The 20929-nt window shown below is 33.5% G+C and overlaps 1 protein-coding gene across 1 annotated transcript; it reads right to left on the reverse strand.

Annotated features, from left to right (window-relative positions):
• Positions 1-318: 318 nt before the first annotated feature.
• LOC124374499 lies at positions 319-18411 on the reverse strand. Its single transcript, XM_046832707.1, has 5 exons — positions 18035-18411; positions 4827-4943; positions 3976-4135; positions 888-1008; positions 319-771 (listed from the first exon to the last, which is right to left on the reverse strand). Exons 2-5 carry the CDS (start codon positions 4934-4936, stop codon positions 647-649), a joined length of 516 nt encoding a protein of 171 aa, XP_046688663.1. The 5' UTR covers positions 4937-4943; positions 18035-18411; the 3' UTR covers positions 319-646.
• Between the last annotated feature and the right edge of the window lie 2518 nt (positions 18412-20929).

A 20929-nucleotide genomic window follows, 5' to 3' on the forward strand; every position in this document is an offset into this window, starting at 1 on the left:
TATATTTTTGTGTTCTTCATACTGGTGTGGTCGGTATAATCCCAAAGTACCGGTTTGAGTGACCCATTATTTACAAAATAAAACAATATTTCATACTGAAAGTACCGAAACAATAATATAACTGTCTACTCACACAAACGTAATGAACATCAACACAGTCTACTAAACGTAAACAATGTCACAGCAGATGCAGATGTTGTTCTTAGTAACAGCTGATCTTCTTACTCTTTCTTTAGGAGTAGTGTAAATATTATTTAGTAACATTTGACCATGAAATCATAATATTGTATATGTATGAAAATAAAATTATAAGTTCTAAAACCACTGGTGTCGCTAAAATTAAATACTTAAGAGCCATTTATAATAACTTATATCATGCCGACGACATATCGTCGGCTGGGGTTTCTCGCACTATTTTTACCGCCGGAATATCGTCGGCCTGGGGTTTTTAGACAGTGAAATTTACCGACGATATACCGGCGGCTGGGGCTCAAAGGGTTAATGTCATTTATGGATAGTCTGATACTCAAATGACCACCAAATAGAACATAGTTGATATATCGTCTCGTGACCCGGCATAGTGTGAGTATGTTAGGTATGTCAAAGTGTTAGGAAGAATGAACACATTGTATAAAGAAAGGATGTGCTACTTGGTAGAGTGTGGCCTTAGCAGAGTGAACTGAACATTACTTACTTTTCTTCCATCATCTTGTCCTCCGTTGCGGAAGAATGGTGGTGAATGGGGAATTTGTATCGGACTTAATCTCAGATCTGGAACAAATTTGATTACATCACGTACTAGTTCAACATGACAACTTTATGGAAACAAGTAATTTTTCAGTAAGAAAATAGTAAGTATATTATTTTGAATAGTGAAAATGTGGTACCTGGACCGCTGCGTCGTGGGGAGAACTCTAACCCTCTCTGAGCTACGTCCAGGGGGCTAGAGCCAAGTAGTCCAGGACTAATGCTAAGCAAAGGACCTCCTCGCACTGACAGTCCATTATCCTGTTAACAAAATAAGTCAATTATTTCCTTATAGCTATTTGATCTGAAAAGAGTGTACAAGCAAGTTATGTTATGCACAACATGGCACAAAATCTAATCTTACTCCAGCATGAAACTTATAATGAATTTAGACTTCAAATCTTACTTGCTTATAGGAATTATGGTTAGGTTACACCACAGCTGCATATGAGCAAGTAGATTGAAATGACACAGAGCTGAAGATGGACTGCCAGGTAAGTACAATAATAAAAGTTAATTACCTTAAACCATGCTATCTCATATCAGTTACTTTGGTTAGTGCTCTGTTTAGCACTTTTTTACTTATTTACTTTCATTTGCACTTCATTTTTTGTTGCTGTCTTCAAATTGCATTCATTACAGTAAAAACCTTTGATTGGCTGAGCGTTAGCAAAGTCTATCACTCAAGAGCCTAGAAAAATATAATTTCTGTCTGTCTTTCTGCATGATGTTTAAAAAACAAACTGATCTATAGATTTGAAATTTTGCCATGTTTGATGATGAGCATGTCCTATGTGATTTGACTGAGCGTTTACTTAGCCTATCAGCAGGATATTTCAAGAATGATGTCATCTATAGATTTTAAAGTTTACATAAACTTAATTTTCTACATGGACAAGAATGAGTTTCATGATGGTGCATCTCTCTCTCTATCCATGAAATTTACCTGAGCATGTACTCATTCACAATTTTAGATCGTTTTTGTCTTGAGTTGTAAAATGTCATTTTTTCTTTTGTAGGTAAAAATTTGATTTATGTAATCATCAGTATAGAGCAAATCCAGTTTACCCTCATCAAAGTTCACCAAATAATAATTAACATTTATTGACAATATTAACCCTACTATATTTGTTTTACAACCTTTAATTAAATTACAATATTAAGGGTACTGGTAATATCCAGAGGTCACTATTTTTGGAAGTGGAGGAAAAAACTACATTATTAGTAGAAACAGATTTTATTTTACTTACTGTGTGAAAACTACATGTCATTATGATGATCGACTTTTGTTTTCTACCACCCAAAAGGAAGCAATGTCTGCGAGGAGTAGGTCACACTTTCCCTATCTATTTCTTGTTATTACATATCAGTAGGTTTAGATTATGTTATCATAAACATGTTACTAGTAGTACCAAAGGTAAATATAACCTTACAAGCACTCATTTTAGCTAATATTAAATTTGGGTACTATCTCTAGGGACGTTTTTCTTTTACAGAAGTGCAGGGGGGCACCAAAGGTGTCACCGAAGCCTGGACTGATGGCAAGGGGCATTTCCGATCAGTACTTTCCCGAACTCAGATCACGCACCTAATTGTCAAACTTTTCCGATATCAGACTACATTGTAAATGTCGACTTTAACTTTTTATATTTATGATACGTACATACATGAAGACATGCTGGAAATGTGAGAACAAACTTAAGCATTGACAACTACTCGATTGGCTGGGTAGAAAGTGTTAAATATTTGGGTGTAACAATAAACAGCAAAAACGTGGAGGATATAGAGATACAAAGCAAATTAGCTAATGTAAATAGGTGTCTTGGGGCGTGTACAAAACTCTTTACGTCAAGATTGTTATCACAATGCTCCAAAATAAGAATTTATAAAACAATCATTCAACCAGTCCTAATGTATGGAAATGAAACATGGACATTAACGAAGAAAAATGAGGGGCGGTTGATTGTTTTTGAGAATAAAGTTCTCCGAAAAATATTTGGACCAATATGTGATGAAGGGGTGTGGCGAATAAGAAAAAATAGAGAATTACGCAATGTATACCAAGATCCTGATATTGTGGCTTTGGTGAAGGCAAAGAGAATTAGCTGGCTAGGACATGTACATCGGAGACAGGAGGGCACAAGGTTAAAAGAGGTCTACCAGGCGGTACCGGCAGGAAGGCGCCCTTTGGGTAGGCCAAAGATAAGATGGTGCGATCAAGTGGTCGAAGATGTGACCCGGTGTGGAGGGTCTGTGGATCTGGCGGAAGACAGGGTGGCGTGGAAGAGGCTCATAGACGAGGCAAAGAATCGACTGAGATTTGTTACGCCCCGGCAGTAAGTAAGTAAGTACATACATATAGCCAAATATCAAATAGTAGATAGGGACAAAGTGGTTTCTTTTTTTACAGACATTGCTTCTTTTGAGGAGGCAGTACACATGAACCGATCATCATTAATAACATTTAATTTCCACATTAAGTCAAATAAAGTCTGTTCTTCCTAATAATGTGTTTTTTAGGTCCCTGGTAAGAAAATCTGTTAAAAAATAGTGGCTTGTATACTACGAAAGTACCATATTAAGTAGTAACACAGCAAAAATAGAAATGAAATTAAGAAAATGTTCATTTTAACATGAATTTAGTTCTTACTCACATAGGTTACATGAGGCATTGTTAATTTAACTATATTGTATAACACAAACCACTAATACTTTACTACAAAATTAAAAAAAAATCGTATAACGTAATTTATTTTCAGTGACATGCAGAAGAGAAATATTGCTAGCCTATCAGTTAAACCGATCCTTGTAAGATAGCCAAAAACAAGAACTAAGTTATCTCAGAAAATTTAAAAGTTACATTACACTTAAATGATGAATCTAGGCATTTTGTATAGTTTTTTACATATGAAATATTTAAAACATATTCATGTCAGTAATATATTTGCCAGAATAAATAATTAAAGAATATTATAAAAAGAAGAACATACCTAAAACTTTTATGATTTACAGCTAATGAAACATTTAAACAGGCAATACTTGTAAAATTGTATTTAGTTTGTGAAAATACACACCTACTTTATTTTGCTTATTTAAAACAATGTCACAACATGAATGATGAACAATAAAATATCCAACTTGATGTGTTAACAGATTAAATGTTATCACTAAACAACAGCAATTAAGATGATATTTTGATATAAGCCGCAAACTACAATGAGATCTTACCTGAGCACGAATGTTGACATGAAGGGGTGGAGACAATTGGCGCAGTTCACCCGGCAGATCACCTGGATGTAGTGGGGGATAGTGGCTTGGACTTTGTCCAGCCACAGTACCTTGGGGCTTAGGGTAGAACACTGGATCTTTGCCAGGTGAACCTCCATCACTGGAACAGTATACACCCATTAAACTATTGTTCATTTCAATTTAATGATAAGTGACACAAGTTGACTAATGAAAAAACACAGGGCAGTTTATGTGGTGCTTGTAGTAAGGATTATTCTAACAGTTGTTGTGTCTCTAGCTGTATCACTGACACAATCTAGAGAAAGAAAGACAGGAAGAATGAGCTAATGTTCCATGAGCTAGTTGTGATCAATATTTTAGGCACTATATCAATGTAGCTCAGACTTTGCAAGAAATATCACCATCATGTTTATATAAATTAAACCATATTTACTGGCAGAAGCCCCAGTTGTCCTTGAAGGATGAAGGGTAATAGGACTACTCTCGTGTTGGTTTTGGATTTTCCATATATTAGACCATGTTTACATACCTCTGGTTGTAGCACTGATAGTCCTTGTGGGATGAAGCCAAGTGGGACTGTACTGAATCCAGGTTTTGGAGTTTCCATACATTAGACCATGTCTACATACCTCTGGTTGTAGCAGTGATAATCCTTAAGGGATGAAGCCAAGTGGGGCTCTACTGAATGCTGGTTTTGGAGTTCCCATACATCAGACCATGTTTACATACATCTGGTTGTAGCACTGATAGTCCTTGTGGGATGAAACCAAGTGGGGCTGTACTGAATGCTGGTTTTTGGAGTTTCCATGCATTAGACCACGTTTACATACCTTTGGCTATAGCACTGATAGTCCTTGAAGGATGAAGGCCATCGAGGTCGTCCTGAGTGCTGGTTATGACGAGAATTTCTCATGCTTGCGCCTCGATTGTTGGGATTCATTGTTTTTCTGAAAACAGAGAAATAGTATGATAAAAATTATAAATTTTTTTATATTCTATCTCACAAAATGTAGTAGAAAAATTTGGAGTGTAGATTACTCGATATAAGAATGTGTACCTGATGATGAATTCATAGAATTTGAGATGTACATTGTAGAAAATAAAATAATATATCAAAGTGTTCAAAGGTTTATTATTGTATATAATTTCATCAAACACTTTTTGAGGCTACATCTCTAATATGGACTTACTATAGTCTACATGAAATGTTAAGTGACAACTTAGAACATTTAAAGCTTTATACAATACCAAATAGAATGATCTATAGACTTTTAGCATAAGTATGTACTGTTATTTGTTTATTGATAGTCTAATAGAATGTAATAAATGTTTCAGAATTAATAATCTAGTAAATATTGTTTTATTTTTCTAAGTAATGATATTCATTATTTATGTTAGTTATTTATATTTGTGTTTATGCTCTGAAATAGCACATAAGAAATGTTTTATAATTAGCCTAAATATTTTAAAGATTGTTCTAGAATAAGCTGTCTTATGTACATGACAAGATACCTGTTTAATGTTATTAAATTATAACTATTTCATATGTCATGTACTAATAAAGACCAACTTATTTTGCAATAACTAAGGTCTTTCAGAATGCAGACCTGTATGAAATTACCAAGCTTCATCAACATGTCTTAAATGTATTATTAATCAGCAGTTTTTAAAATTTTCTTAAAAATACAAAAATTTTGTCAAATGTTCAATCCTGGGTTTTGCTCGAACCATAGCACTGCTAATGCACCTCTTAAGATATTAGATAATATCCATCTTGGCATTAGTAAGAGCCAGACAACTACTTTAACTCTTTAAAAGGTCTTTGGGAGTGTTTTTATTGCATTCTCTTCATCAAAATTAAGAAGGGTGGTTTCTCTGATGGTAGTGTTACAATCTTCCTAAGCTGTATTTCAGGATGATGCCAGTGGGTCAAGTTGGGTGGGGGAGGAAAACTGGCACTGAGATACGTAGGTTTCACAGAGATCTCTCATTAGGTAACTTATATTCTGAATGTACATTAATCAATATTACTAGCCGAATTACTCAATCCAACTTCCACTTATACACTTATTACTTACAAATACTTCCAATATTAATACCGTTACCCAATGGGCTTGCAAATGTTGGACTTAAATATTGATAATGTGCAGTGTATTATGATTAGCTATTCCAAACCTGTTAACCCGCTGCTACTCGCGCGTGTCAGACGAACACTGTTACTCGCGCTGTGCGTTAGATTTTATCTAACATAAGAACTTGTTTAAAAAAAACACCCATTTTGTTACAAAATGAACTTATTATTGAACATGTTTCACAGCAATATAAATGTATAAAAAGAAAAGACCATATTAACTTATTTTAACGATAAAATATCAGTTAAAAATGTAAAATAAAAATATTTTTTGTATTACGTTAAACAATACTTTAAAAACGTAATTATCTTTAAGTAAATATTAAGTAGTTTTAAGAAGTATTAAGGAAGTAGTTTTTAAAAGTCTTAGAAATAAAATATACATTGATTTCAATAATAATAAAAATAAAACTTTCTGTTGTAAACATAATCAGGGCCTTTCTAATCAGAGTCTGCTTCTACATTCTCGCACTCTAGGCAGCTAAGTAAAGTCTTCGCCGTGTGTTCTTTACATATTGGTTTCTCACAGGCATTGCACGATGTTGTGTGAATCTGTTTTTTCGAAGAGGGTAGAAAGCACACCATGGTTTTTGTCTTTCTTGACGAGGTGCAGGCTCAGGTGGAGGAAGTTGAGCAACATGTCTTATTTTCTGACGAAGTTCGCAAGAAAGGTTTGGTACTATTGCTCTTCTGACTAGATGCGGTTTAATCAGTTGTGTTGCAAGTTCTTTACGGTAGTTTCTTCTTACCATGGGCACTTGAGTGTTGCTGTTGAGGATGATCTGTGCGTTTATTCCACCAATGTTCAACATTGAACAAAACAGTGTCAGAGGCCACCGATGACTGATTCTGGATACGCTGTAGGCCTAATCACTCTTCATCCTGTCTACAACGTCAACTCCTCCTTTCGTCAGGTTGTAAAAGGATATCACCTCTAGTTTACAGAAGTCTCCAGAACTTTCGTCGATAGTATCATCTTTGTGCATTGTAGAGATCATGAGCACATTTTTGTTCTTTTTAGGCACATAAGAAGCAAGAAGACAACTGTTAGGGGATTTGCCATAAAAAATAGAGAGCTGTTTACTGGACGATCCTTGATGAAAGTGGCCTGAGGTGGCAACTGAGGGTTGTTTTTACGGATGGTACCAACTACCGTCAGTCTATGGTTCGCAAAAAGATCATTTGCAAGAGGGATTCCGGTGAAATAGTTGTCCATTGTGATGTTTCGGCCAGAATTACTTATAGGTGCAATCAGTCGCTTCACAACTCTAGCTGAATCGTTATCTACATAAAATGGCCCCGGAGGTTGTTTGGCAGCATACAATTCCAAATTGTATGTGTAAAAGATACGGGAATCTACCAGAGCATAAATCTTAATCCCATACTTCGATGGTTTGTTCGGTATGTACTGGCAAAACTTACAACGCCCTCGAAATCCATCTAACATATTGTCTAAGGTTGCATATTCACTTATTGTATAGGAACCTTGACACTTTTCTACAAATTTGACAAATAGATCACGAATTGGGGCAAGATTATCATATCTTTGTCGCTCATCTCGGGTGTTCATGTCATCAAATCTAAGAGCTTGAAGTAACGTTTGGAACCGTCTCTTAGACATTGTTGCCACAAAATTATCAGGAGCAGTTCCATCAGTACGCCACAATTCTTCAACATGTAAGTGACCAGCTTTTTTAACACCCATTAGGTACAACATACCTATTACAGCTAATAGCTTAGTGGCGTCAGTTTGAGGACAATCTCTTTGTCCTCTTGTGTACGAATCACACATCAAAAGTAACCTTTGATTCGTATAACGGACTATTTCTTCAATTACGTCATCGGGGAAAAAGTCTCCAACTATCTAAAACTGATTTACTGTTTTTGGCTAAGCCTTTGGTACCAGGCAATTTCGTTACTACATTTTGTGTAATAGTTCTTGTAGTTGCAGAGGTTGGCTTGTGATTGTGCCAAGATGTAATGCCATCTTTTCCAACAGTATGGCCTACAGTGACATTTTGACGTTGATTTATTTGTGGAGCAGGTTGAGGCTCGGTTGGTTCTTGATGCCCTAAGTCAACATTATCTATGTCCATAGATTCTATACCTTCCTCATCACACGTTTGTTCAGAAGCAGTGTCGTGATTGCTGTGTTCACTTTCTGCATCAGACACAGAAACGTTTCCATGTGGATCTCCATCAACAACTTCATTCTTGTCTTCCTCTTCATTCAACCATGATAGTATACGAAACTCACTATTTGGAAGATCCATTACGCCTCCACCTAAGCATAAAAACACTAAAAGAATCAGATTTATAGTATTAGTGTCCAAACAAAACTAAAAAAATACACTCACATGGTTACTCGCGCCCTTAGCATTTTACTAACATAAAGAGTTACACGATTACTCGCGTGTTAAATTCCTATTAACACTATGTGTGCGGCGCTCTTTTATCCCCTCCACTGCACCATGACGCCACTTAAGAGATGGAAAACTTCAAAAAATGGCAGCAGAATACTTAAGGGAGGCTATGAAGAAGCGGCGGCACTGTTAACATTTTTTTGCAACTTTTATATAAAAAATGGCAAAAATGTTAGATATTTTCTAACACGGGAGTAATCGCGGGTTAATACAAATGACTATTATGGCTTCCAGATCACACAGTAATTTGATGAACTAACAGCAGATTTTGTTTGGTGTGTAATAATGATTTTGATAGTGTCCATACTTATGAGGTGGACATCTCTCACTGGGATTCTAAAATAATGCTGATAAAAGACACTTGACTATCTCATTTCAATTACTGTGACGTAATCATAATGACACTTAGTGCAGTCATTGAAGCATTATTGCTCCGAATTTTTTTTACTGTGAACCGAATTGCATACAATTTTGGAATTAGGTTCATCTTACCCTTAACTTCAAAAGTGAAAATGATCTGAACTCCGCAACCACCCTGGGGGTGGTTGCCACCCCTTCTCGGGGGTGAATTTTTTTTGTTTCAAAATAACCTCGGATATCGATAGAAGGCATCATTTTAAGCAAAAAATCATCTATAAAGTTTTTCGAAAAATCCAATACTTTTCAAGTTACTGGTAATTGAAAATTCGCAATTTTGTCACGTTTTTCATCGGTTTTTTTGCAAATATCTCCAAAAATAAACGTTTTATCGAAAGTTTTATAAAGAACAAAATTGTAGCAGGTAATAAAATGAACAATTTGGTTTTTTATAAAGTATTCTAAGTGCAATATTAAGCTAGATATTAAAGATCAAAGCAGTTTTTTATTTTGTCTGAAATTTAATCAATGTTGTCAATGCCATCTAGCGGCGAGCAGATGCATTTTAGGCATTCTAATAAAAAAGAGTTTTGTAGTGCTTGAAATAAGCTTTAAAATGAGCACTATTAAATGTCTTTTGCACGTAAAGTAAGTGAGTTGTATTGCAAATAAGAGGAGCATCTAATGTTTTTTCTTTGAAATCAATGGGTTTCATAAGTGCCATTTCCACCAAAATTAAAATTAATTGGATTCCGCCTAGAATTAACTTTATTATGAAAAGTTTGATAGATTGTATCAGTTTTACTGCTTCTGGACACATATTTTTCCAAAAAGTCACGATTAAAAACAATTTCAAATTTTTAAAAAAATCACCTTTTTTCATAATATCTCAAAAATGACTACAGATACGTATAAAAGGTAAAAGGTAAATTTAGGTATGTTTTTGACAAACAATTTGGTTTCTTTGTTTTTTCTGACACACAAAAATTGACGGAGATATGATTGTTTAAAGAGCGCGTGGCAGCGCAATCACAGCCTCTCTTCAGCCATTTAACCCTTCACCGTTTGAGGAAAAGGTTTTTTACTATATATTTCAATAAAGGATGTTGTAGCTCTCTTAATTACCTTTACAATGGTTTTTTATAAATTGTGATAGCATGAAAATTGAAGGAGTTGTGGTCCAAAAACTTATCGTATTTTTTTATACTTAGTAACTGAAAATTTCGGAGTGTGAATATTTGGAGCAATGTGAAAGTACGCAGCATAATAGAGACCCAAAACTATTGTAATGTGTATATATATACATAATATGGCTCATATATTTTGGAAACGTAGGCATGAATACATACCAACGTTCTTATATGTATATATAACACATTTGAGTGAATTTTATATAATTTGTAAATTTTTTATTTAATAAATGGCAATTTTTTACTCTAAATAAAATGTTTTTAAATATGTAATCATATATATTTACTGTTTTAATTTAGGGGTAGTTTTAAGGGTAGAAAAGCTTAAGAATATGATAATCATTTTCGAGAGTGTGGAATAATATTTAAACCCTTTTCCTTTTTAAAAAAAAAAATGTTAAAAATTTTTTATCAAGGGGTAGTTTTCAAGGGTTGAAGGGGATTAAAAATTTGATAATTATTATAGAGAATATAAAATATTACTTACTCTATACTTACATCTTTTTATGTCATACCAAAGTATTTTTTTGTGGATTTTTCAATTTAGGGGTTGTTTGCAAGGGTTGTAAGATTTTCAAGGGGTTTAAAATGATTTTAATATGAGGTACTTGTGTTAGAAAACACTTTACAATTTCACCACTTACTATTAGACATGTGTTCTAGCGATAAAATGGCTCAATGTCAATTTTTCCATTAAGGGGTTGTTTACACCCCTTAAAAATAATAGGCGGAGTTCAGATCATTTTCACTTTTGAAGTTAAGGGTAAGATGAGCCTAATTCCAAAATTTCATGCAAATCGGTTCACAGTAAAAAAATTCGGAGGTAAGACCGTATTTTTCGCTTCAATGACTGCACTAACTACCGAAGAAGAAAATCTTGTTGTTTTAAGTATTTTAATATTCATTTTTTATCCCAACTTATGTTACAGACAAATATTATTTAAATACAGGTATGCAAAGGATGTTCTGTTTCAATATTCATGATCATATTTATTATAATTTTATAATGAGTATAAGTGGTACAAATTCTTGTAAGTAACTTGCAGTGAATCATTTAGACAAAATTACAATTTCTTAGCTATTGAGCCAAATTCTGAGCACTACCTATATAACTATTAGTGTTATATATACCTATACATACAGTCATAGACCTTTAAAATATAAATAAATCAAAAGCCTATTGAGTTGTTTTTAATGTTTAGTGATTTTTTATTTTCGTAAATCCTGTTTCTAGATAGCAATATGTGTGATTTTCCCAGATCTGATTTTGTTTTTAACTTATTTTTGGTGGAGATTGTTACTTGTAAACTAATCACCTTGACCAGAAGATTTTTTATTGTATCAAACTATGCAAAGTTTTATCTTACACTGTCTACGATACACTGTCCTTGATTCTTTTAATTGAATTTGTTTATCAATTATAGTTCACTTATATTGCTAATATATCATAATTAGCTTATCATCTTATTGTAAGCTCATGTAGACATTATTTTATTGTTAGAGAGAAGAATTGGTGCAGTCGTAAATATTATGGGTAACATCTATAATATTTAAGATAGGGTCCCCTAGAAGTGGTAATTGCTGCTTTTCAGGGTGTGGGAAGCATCAGAACTTTCACTCCCAGACGAGAATGGGCCTTTCATGAACCAAGGGATGTCAACCCCCAAGTTCATGGAAGGTCTCCTTGGCTTGTGAAGGGCAATACTTTCATCTCATTACAATACTTAGGACAGACAGCACAGCTATCTGTATGTCAATACAGTTCACTAACAATCGTTGTAATTATAGTTGTATTATAACATTATATAATTTCCTGCCTTAGGACTAACATTCCAAGACTCTAGGCGTACCACGTGCCACAATATACACTATTGATTATAATACTTCAGAACGAAAATAATCCTTATGGATTAAGTGATAGTAAGTTGTGATATTCTAATGGAATCTCATATAACTAACTTTGTGAAGTCTGAAGTAGAAATTATCATATATTGTTTTCTTTTTTGCTAATTTTAAAGTAAAAAAAAAAAATTATTGCTGTACTGTTTTACATCATGCTCATGTTATACTATGCTTATTTTATTGTTGTTTAGGTACTGAAAATGGTTATAAATTTACCACCATGCGCTTTTCTCTTAGGCCTACTATTGCTTTTTCTGAACACCGTAAGACTATATACTTGTTTTATTCACAACTAAATTTCTTACAACTTGGCTATTTTGGAATTTTGAAACACATTACACTTTTTTATGATGCAGATACTTTATTTAATATATTTTGCGTCTAACTTACTCATATGCTGTTTTTAAAAATTCTAAAACAACTCTGCAACTCCTGAAGTGGATAGCAAATCATCTCATTGACCGTGAATTGGTTGTCAAGTGTGAGTGAGCTCTTTTAGCACCTTTCTTTTCATGTTCTCTCCAGTATTCCTCAGGGTTCTCACTTGTGACCATTACTCTTAATGTTTGGGTCATTCCATATCAAATCAACACAGGGTATATACATGACTACCTCAGAATGTGATAAAATTTGGTATGAAGGTAGTCCTTATATAATTTAGGAAAATTTTTCAATTTATCCCCCAAATATTTAAAATGGTTACAAAATTTCTATATGAAATCCCTCCAAATGCACCAAAAAAACAGCAACCAACATATTTTGAAATAATCATATCGATTTTCCTAATTGAGCTTAGAGAAAGAGAGTAATGTCATTTTACTCAGTATTAAATTTTCTTTATTTTTATGTTCAACACAGCATAATTTGTTATAAAAAGTTTATAAAAATCAAAATCAACATTTTGATTTTTCAAAAAGTACATGTTAGATAATTAAAAATTCTTACACGTTGTTTAAACTTTTGTTAAGTGATTCTAAAAACTTAAAAGTGGGAGGCTAATGGATTCATAAGTACAATAATAATTTAAGAAAGGGTTCTAACAAGTTTTTGTACAAATGTCACTATGTATCCCTTACTTTTTGAAGGAAACAGGATTTTTCCGGACAATTGCCGGTTTTCAGTGATACAAAAAAGAGTAACACTACGTTTCAAGATCTACAATCTGATCTCTTCTTCAGGTAAATAACTAACCTAACACATAATTACAAACTAGGTTAAAATAAACAAATCATACCAGAGCGTTGTGACACGCCTTAAGTCAGGAATCACAACCTCAATGTTGTGAACATTAAAACATGCACTTAATACAAAATTAAACACAACACTAATTATTAAAACTGAACTACAGAATACAGGTCACAATAGCTCTGCATTCACTGACCAACAACCTGCATTCACTGACCAACAACCTACAACTGACCAGAGGCCAATAGCAAATGGTGATTGTCACGGCAGAAACAAGATGGCAGCAAAAAAGGAAGGGAACAGGAGTAGGCCTTCTTTTTTTATTATTGGTTCATGCTAGATGAACTTCTTAAAACCATACTGTGACTCAGCATTGGTTTATTACAAATATCTAATCTGTTTGATACTCTAAGTTTTCTCTTTAGTTCATTTTTCAGAATTGGCAACCAAAGCGGCCTTATCTCGGCCTCCTGACCCTCCACTTGATGCCGACCCTCCACCGGAAGCCGACCCTCCACCTGATGCTGACCCTTCACTTGATGCCGACCCACCACCTCATGTTGTCCCACCAGATATTGATGATCATGCAGCTAATGAACCTGATAAGTCACACCTGGGCCTGCACCTGATACACGTCTCTGGATCCCACAATCTCGATTCATTCGTGCTAAAAACAATCATTTATGGAACACACTGGTCCTATCAATATACGCAACCCGAGAAGAAACATTGTGGTTACAAAACGGGATGTTGTGGGAGCTGCGAGAGAATCACTCCGACACCTATCATGTTTCCTTTGTATGTTTGATAAAACAATGCTAAACAGTATTGTTGCAAACACCAATGATGAAATGATTCGTCTCAGAAATTATTCAAAGAATACAATAAACACACTACAACCATTAGACCTTCAAGAGCTGAAAGCTTTTATTGGACTTTTGGTGAATTCAGTATGGAGTAAAGACAACCACCAAGCTGTAAGGGAGATGTTCAACATTGAATGGAGTGGTTCTCGCTACAAATGTGTAATGACTAGTGATAGATTTGAGTTTATTCTGCTTTGTCTTCGATTTGACAACAAAACAACAAGTGATGAGCGGAAAAGGATAGACCCTTTCGCACCCATCATAGAGTTATGGGAATCTTTCACATTGAATTGTAGATCAAAGTATAAACCAGGCAATTATGTTACCGTTGATGAGCAACTACTGGTCTTTAGGGGAAATTGCCCTTTTATCATATACATACCTAACAAACCCGCAAAATATGGGTTAAAGATTGTGCTTTGCTGCGATACAATAACCAACTATTTGTTTGATGGAGAACCTTATGTGGGGAAGAAAACGCCAACCGGAGGACAACCTGTAGCAGATTATTTTGTAAAGAAAGTGACCAGAAGCATCCATGGATCAAATCAGTGTGACCACAGACAATTGGTTCACGAATGTAAACCTAGCAGATGAACTTTTAAATGATCCCTACAATTTGACAACTGTGGGCACCATTCGTTTAAATAGGAAAGGTGTCCCAAAACAACTGGCAAATACGAAACAAAAATCTATCCTGTCATCAATGTTTCTCTTCAACAGGGAGAAAACAATTGTGTCAATCAAGCCAAAGAGAAATAAAGTGGTAGTGCTTTTATCCACTACTATGCACTTTGGAACAGCACTGAACAACAACACTAACAAACCAGAGATAATCCACCACGACCAAAGGGGCTATGGATACTCCAGACAAGATGTGTGGAGACATGTCATGCAGCCGGAAAACTCGACGTTGGCCTCTTTGCGTATTTTTTTGAATGCTGAATATTGCGTTTGTAAATTCTTATGTGATTTACTGCATGAACAATATTAGACTTGGTAACAAGCCTTTAAAAAGGAAGGCCTTTATGAAGCAGTTCTGTAAGGAGTTGACAGAGCCGCAGATGCGAGCATATCTTGAGACACCCAACATGAGGAGACAAACTAGATCATTCATATGTGAGGCGCTTGGCATTCCAACTACCCCAGATGCTCCAAGGCAAGCAGGAGCCAGAAAAATGTGCTTTTACTGTCCACCTGCCATCAGAAGGATGACGACAAGCTACTGTGTGCACTGCAATCACGCAATATGTGGAAAACATCAAGCCATGTGCTGTCTAGAGTGTGACAACAACTAAAAGTGCTTGCTACAGGACAAAAAATGTATATTTTCTTCTATCCACCAAATTAATTAGACAATAGAAAAACTGTTTTATTTTATATAGCAACTATTTTATAACTCATGAATTGACTATTTATCTAGTTTGTTTGTAATAAATATGTGTTTTACTTGATTTTTGGTTTTTGTTTTACCCATACACTTCAGATCAACTCATAATTATTGTATTCTTTATTATTCTACAAATGAGTTTATTCTGAAATAAAAAAAAATGTTCTTGTATATTAGAGGTTGTTAGGGCATTATCATAATTATAACTAAATTAAAAATACTATTTTTGTAATTAAAAAAAAAAAGAAAGTTGAGTAGTAAAATTGACGATACATAAGTAATTCCGTGACAATAATTTGACTTCAGTAATCTAGGGTTAAGTTTGTCCATATCAAATTGTAACACCTGTTACATAAAACATACAAGTTTGTATAGCATAAAAGCTATAAATGTTTAGTAAATGAACATTTGCAAAAGTAAAGAACATGTTTACACCAGTCATATCTAAAAATATGACAGTCAGTCTCATGTAGAAATGTTTTCTCACTGATCTCTACATTGAAGTTTTGTTTATTTCTTTATGCTTTATTGTCATATATGACTGTAAATTTGATCATGTTTCATGTTAGTACATACAATAAGCTTACACTTATATTAATTTTAATTTTATTAAAAAAAAATCTAAGCCCAAAGATTGAAGCCTGTTCATATGCTACTCAGGATGCAATGGGTTAAGAGATATTATATTTATTATTATTTATTTTACTATTGTATGATAAATTAGAAATATTTAAGGTACTGAAATATAAAAATGACAATTTCATAACATTATCACTTTATTATTACAATACAAAAGCCACATTAATACAATTGGTTTCAAAATATCAATATTTCAAAGTGTTTTGTAAACACAGAAAAAATAAACAATTTAAATAGTGTCTTTATTCTTAATTGTGTTGGACGCTTAGGCCTATTATACTGCAGCAACTTTAACAACATTGATAGTATAAATATAAATAATTTACTTAGAGGTACTTTATCTCATTGAAAATATATCTAAGTTTGTACATGTAACACACGTTACAATTTATTAAATTAAAAATAAATAAAGTAAAATATTAATAACAATGTCAGTAAACATTTGTGAATTGTTATTTAATGATGAAATACATATTTTTATTCAGATTTGTAAACTGAGTAACTTTACAGAGTTTTGGAATTATTTACTAACACCTCTCTTGCCATGTCCAACTTGTAAAAAAACCCGTTACAATCAGCTTTTAATGTGTAGCTACAATTACAGCTGAAGATATATCAATATGATGCTTGGGATAACGATTTAAGGTTACAAAAAAAATTAATTTAATTTTTTTAATTTGGGGTTTACTGTAACAAAATTTAAATTCTAATGTTATATTATATTTGTGTATTTTTATAAGGTAGACTTAATTGAAAACATGTCCAACAGTAACACCCATTACCATGAAAGGGTAGGGTATGATAAGGTTGGTTTTTTACATAAAAAAATATAGTCATCGATACCTAATATTCGCATCTCATATCCTAGACTATTAATCGATATAAAAGTACCTATAGTCTGCAATACCAATCATATGTTTTTAATTAAAATATGAATTTAATATTTACGATCAAACAAATTATTAGGCTATAACCAAAATTAGGAAAACTGAAGACGACCATATTTGCTCCTCTCACAGTATATGGGTATGATTAAGTAATATTGTTTTGCAATTATTTCGATATGAAAAACTGGGTCCGCTTATCGTACCCTACCCCCATGAAATCCCTATATTATTGTCATTCTTTGTTATCAGTGTTCTATTTATTAACAATGTCATGTATTATATTGATTAATGTATTTGTCACTGTATTTAAGTTAGGTAGTTGTGATTGATTTTGTCATATTTATTATGTTTTTGTTCTCCATACGGATGTAGGCTATGCTTTATCAGATTAAATATAATGGCTTGCCCAACATAGATGAATGAAAGGTACCCAACAGCTAGCCACCACCATGTACCCAAAAGGGATACTCCCTCTTAACAGAGTTATTTCTTTATGCTTTCTAGGCCTTTCCTCACTTTATTTAATTAATATTATTATCCAAGTACACATAGGCTATGCTAAGTACTTTCGATTAAAAAAACCCAACAAATAATATAAAGTCTAGGTCTTGTAAACTAGTACCCTTATTAAAATTAACCTATTGGGTACATTTTCATGGAAAGTTAAGTTAGGTTTGTATTATGATGGATAAGTTAGCCTATGTGTCCATTCAAAAGGAAAGAATGTGCTTCCAGATTATTATTTGGAAATTGCAGAACTGGCCGTTCATAATAGTAATAGCAGCATGTGAAGCATAACCACAAGCAACCCATACAATATCCCAGCCTAATAAAATTGCAATAGGCCAAAAAATTGATTGAAATTGCATTATGTCTGCAGTTGTTCATGATGCTGGGTTTTGCCCACTCTTCTTAGGACAAGCAAAAATGAGTAATTATTTCTTTCTCTATCCATACAGTACGAAACTAACAATAATTATACAACTAATTATTTGTGCTTATAAAACTTTCATCAGATATTGACTAATGCATTAGATACGATTTTGTGGAAATTCAACCAAACCATACCTGTAATTGGTAATTCAGGTTGCTGTTAAGATTCTATAACTTGCAGCACAAGCAATATAATAAATAGGCACAATTCACCACAAGGACTATCTACTAGCAATCATTATTTTCGACCGAGGACGAGAAACAGAGACAGAATTTCGACAGATAAAACACGCCTATTTACAATGTCAACCAATCATGAAAGGGAACGCAAGTCAATTTAGAGAGCACTGTTGTTTGGATTAATTGTAATACTAAAATAAGGAATACGTGGTAATACAATTTTTACAAATTTGTTAAAAATTAATTTCAATAAATTTTGTCCAATTTCAACACGGATTTTACTAGGAGATGTCACTATTGAAGCTCAATAAATAAAAACATTTTTGGTTCGGCAATCTCCGATACACTTCGGAACTTCTCGGTAACCAGTTTATGTCACGTGACTGAAATACGTACATTCATTGGTCGATGGAAATCAGCTGGAAGCAGAATTTCCTTTGTTTATGACGTATACGTTCAAATTATTGTAATACGCAGTACTAGAGGACTGAAGAGGCAGTAGCTGCAGCAGAAGAAGAGAGTCGGAGTTAGATATTACAGTGTAGTTTCAGTTTATTGAAAGGAATTTTCCGTGTTGTACGTACTTAATGATTGGGGTTCATTGGAATTGTAGTGAAGAACGTGAACTTTGAAGGTACAGAGTGAGTAATGTATTATGCTTGCATATTGAATGTTAGTGGTTCAAAAGCTGGAAACTTAAAACTGCCAGCGCTAGAAGCCATCTTTGTTGTATAACATCGGTTAGTCCTTCCGGACGCTAAATGAAGCAGCTGTTATTTGCTCACGCACACAAAACAACTGTAGTGTGTATCCCTAAATTGTATTGTTTTGCAGTAAATATTATTGGGAGACTTATGCACAATTTAACACCAATAAGTGGAGAGCATAAGAGACTAAGGTTCAAGTAATGGCTCAGCCTTGAAACGGACGCCCCAATTTAGAAAGTTTTCTTTGTGTTATAATTGTTGTATATAAAACGTCAGTTTTCTTAATTTTTGTTGATAATTTTGAATGTTTGACTTCGAATTTACAGGTGCACTAGTATAAGTGAGGCCTAGGTACTAAAAGTAAACCATAATTTACATAATTCCATCCAAAATTAGCCTATACTTAATCTGCTCAGTTCATATCAAAGGACATAGCCTATGCAATGCACACACCAATCATGAAGTGCCAACCAGTCAAATATTCAAAACATTCATCACAAAACCAAATTTCCATTGTTCATCCTAAAGGAAAGCATCGCTTGAGTCAAGCTCATCAGGAGGCTTGTCGTGACATTCAAAATAATCATCAAGATCATAATATGAGACAAGGAACTCAAGGTGTTCGCCACAGTAAAACTGTTTCCAGTGATATTAGCCCAAGTTCGTCACCAACTTTTGGTTCCTTTTATGCTGGTGCAAAGTTTAGTGGAGCACCATCACCAACTGACCTTCCAAAACCTCCTCCACGTTGGACGACTCCAATAAAAATGTCATCTGGTGGTTCGTTTACTGATCTCCATGGCAGAGCTGACAAACACTATGAACTTCCTAGCCAGTGGAAAATTCTGGTAAATGCTCCAGCATGACTGATTCTAAGACTTGAACATCACATTATTTTAAGTTTTGGCATAACGATATCATTTAGCCTTAAGATTTTTTGTTGAATGCACAGATTAGACCATATTTAGCCTATATTGAGTTTGGTGCAAAACAATGTGTAATGAATAACCTAATCAGTAACACAGAATTTTATTATGACCTAATTTAAGTTTATATAAAAGTGTACACCGACTTAAAATTGGTAACTTTTATGGCCCATTTGGAATTTTCTATCTCTTGATGTGATATTATCGAAGTAAAAAATTTGAATAGGCCTAGGCCTGCAGATTTAATATGAATTGTGAAATAATTTTATAAAATAAATTTAAGTTTGTACATCATTGTTTCATTTATGTTTTTATTGTTGATTATTAAATTACTATCAATAGTTTATTTTGGTTTTAAGTTTGTAACTTAAGTTTTAAAAACGATGGCCTAAATAAGTCGCAGACACATATCCTACTTACAGGTTCTTGTTTAAAATTGGTTGCTGCTAGATTTTCAGCCTCATTATTTGATTTTTATGTTAAATAAACAACCTATGGTTCATTCAACAGACACTAATGAATTTTAAATTATGTATTGTTAAAACTTACTGACTTTAATAAACAAAACTGTATTATATTTTATGCAAATAACCAAATTTTATTGATTTATTTTGTGGTTACATAATACCAGGTAGTTCAAATGTCAATTAAGATATTTTTATCAAAAAAAAAAACTTAACTTATTGCATATTACTTAAGTGTAGTGGTTACCTTTGCAGTGACATATGTAAGTTATGCCAACGCACAATTTAAAGATGCATATTAAAAACAGGACTGGTTTCTGTATGAAATGGATGGTAACTTGGAACTTGTAAAATGAATTAACCATAGTGAAATCTCAAAGTAATTCAAACAATAAATTCATTATAAATATTGATCTCACATTGTTTTGCTAAGTTTTAACAAGGAATTTGTTGAGATCACGTTCTCTTCACTTAATTTCTTGCAACAACTTGGAAAAATGTCGTTTTCAAAAATTAATTTTAAATGTAAGAATGGTATGGAAATTATTAAGTGTAGTAGATTGCATGTTTAGATTATACAGTTTAAAAATTCAGAATAGCCCATAAGTATACAGGCTGCAACATTCCTTTCTAAGGAGAAATTTAAATTTTTCTCTGGGTTGATTGGCTTAAAATATAAAACAAGGAAATAAAAGTAAGTGAAATTATCCAGTTTAATATTACCCAAAAATTGGTAGAATGCATACGGTACGA

This window comes from Homalodisca vitripennis, chromosome 1, assembly GCF_021130785.1.
Source record: "Homalodisca vitripennis isolate AUS2020 chromosome 1, UT_GWSS_2.1, whole genome shotgun sequence".
NCBI classification, from domain to species: Eukaryota; Metazoa; Arthropoda; class Insecta; order Hemiptera; family Cicadellidae; genus Homalodisca; species Homalodisca vitripennis.

Bases quoted from the DNA above. Each gene is read 5' to 3' on its own strand.
- LOC124374499 (XM_046832707.1), bottom strand. From the start codon at position 4,936: ATGAATCCCAACAATCGAGGCGCAAGCATGAGAAATTCTCGTCATAAC. The intron at 4,136-4,826 runs GTATGTAAACGT...ATACTGTTCCAG, and splicing joins TATCAGTGCTATAGCCAAAG to TGATGGAGGTTCACCTGGCA. The intron at 1,009-3,975 runs GTAAGATCTCAT...TTTTGTTAACAG, and splicing joins ATGTCAACATTCGTGCTCAG to GATAATGGACTGTCAGTGCG.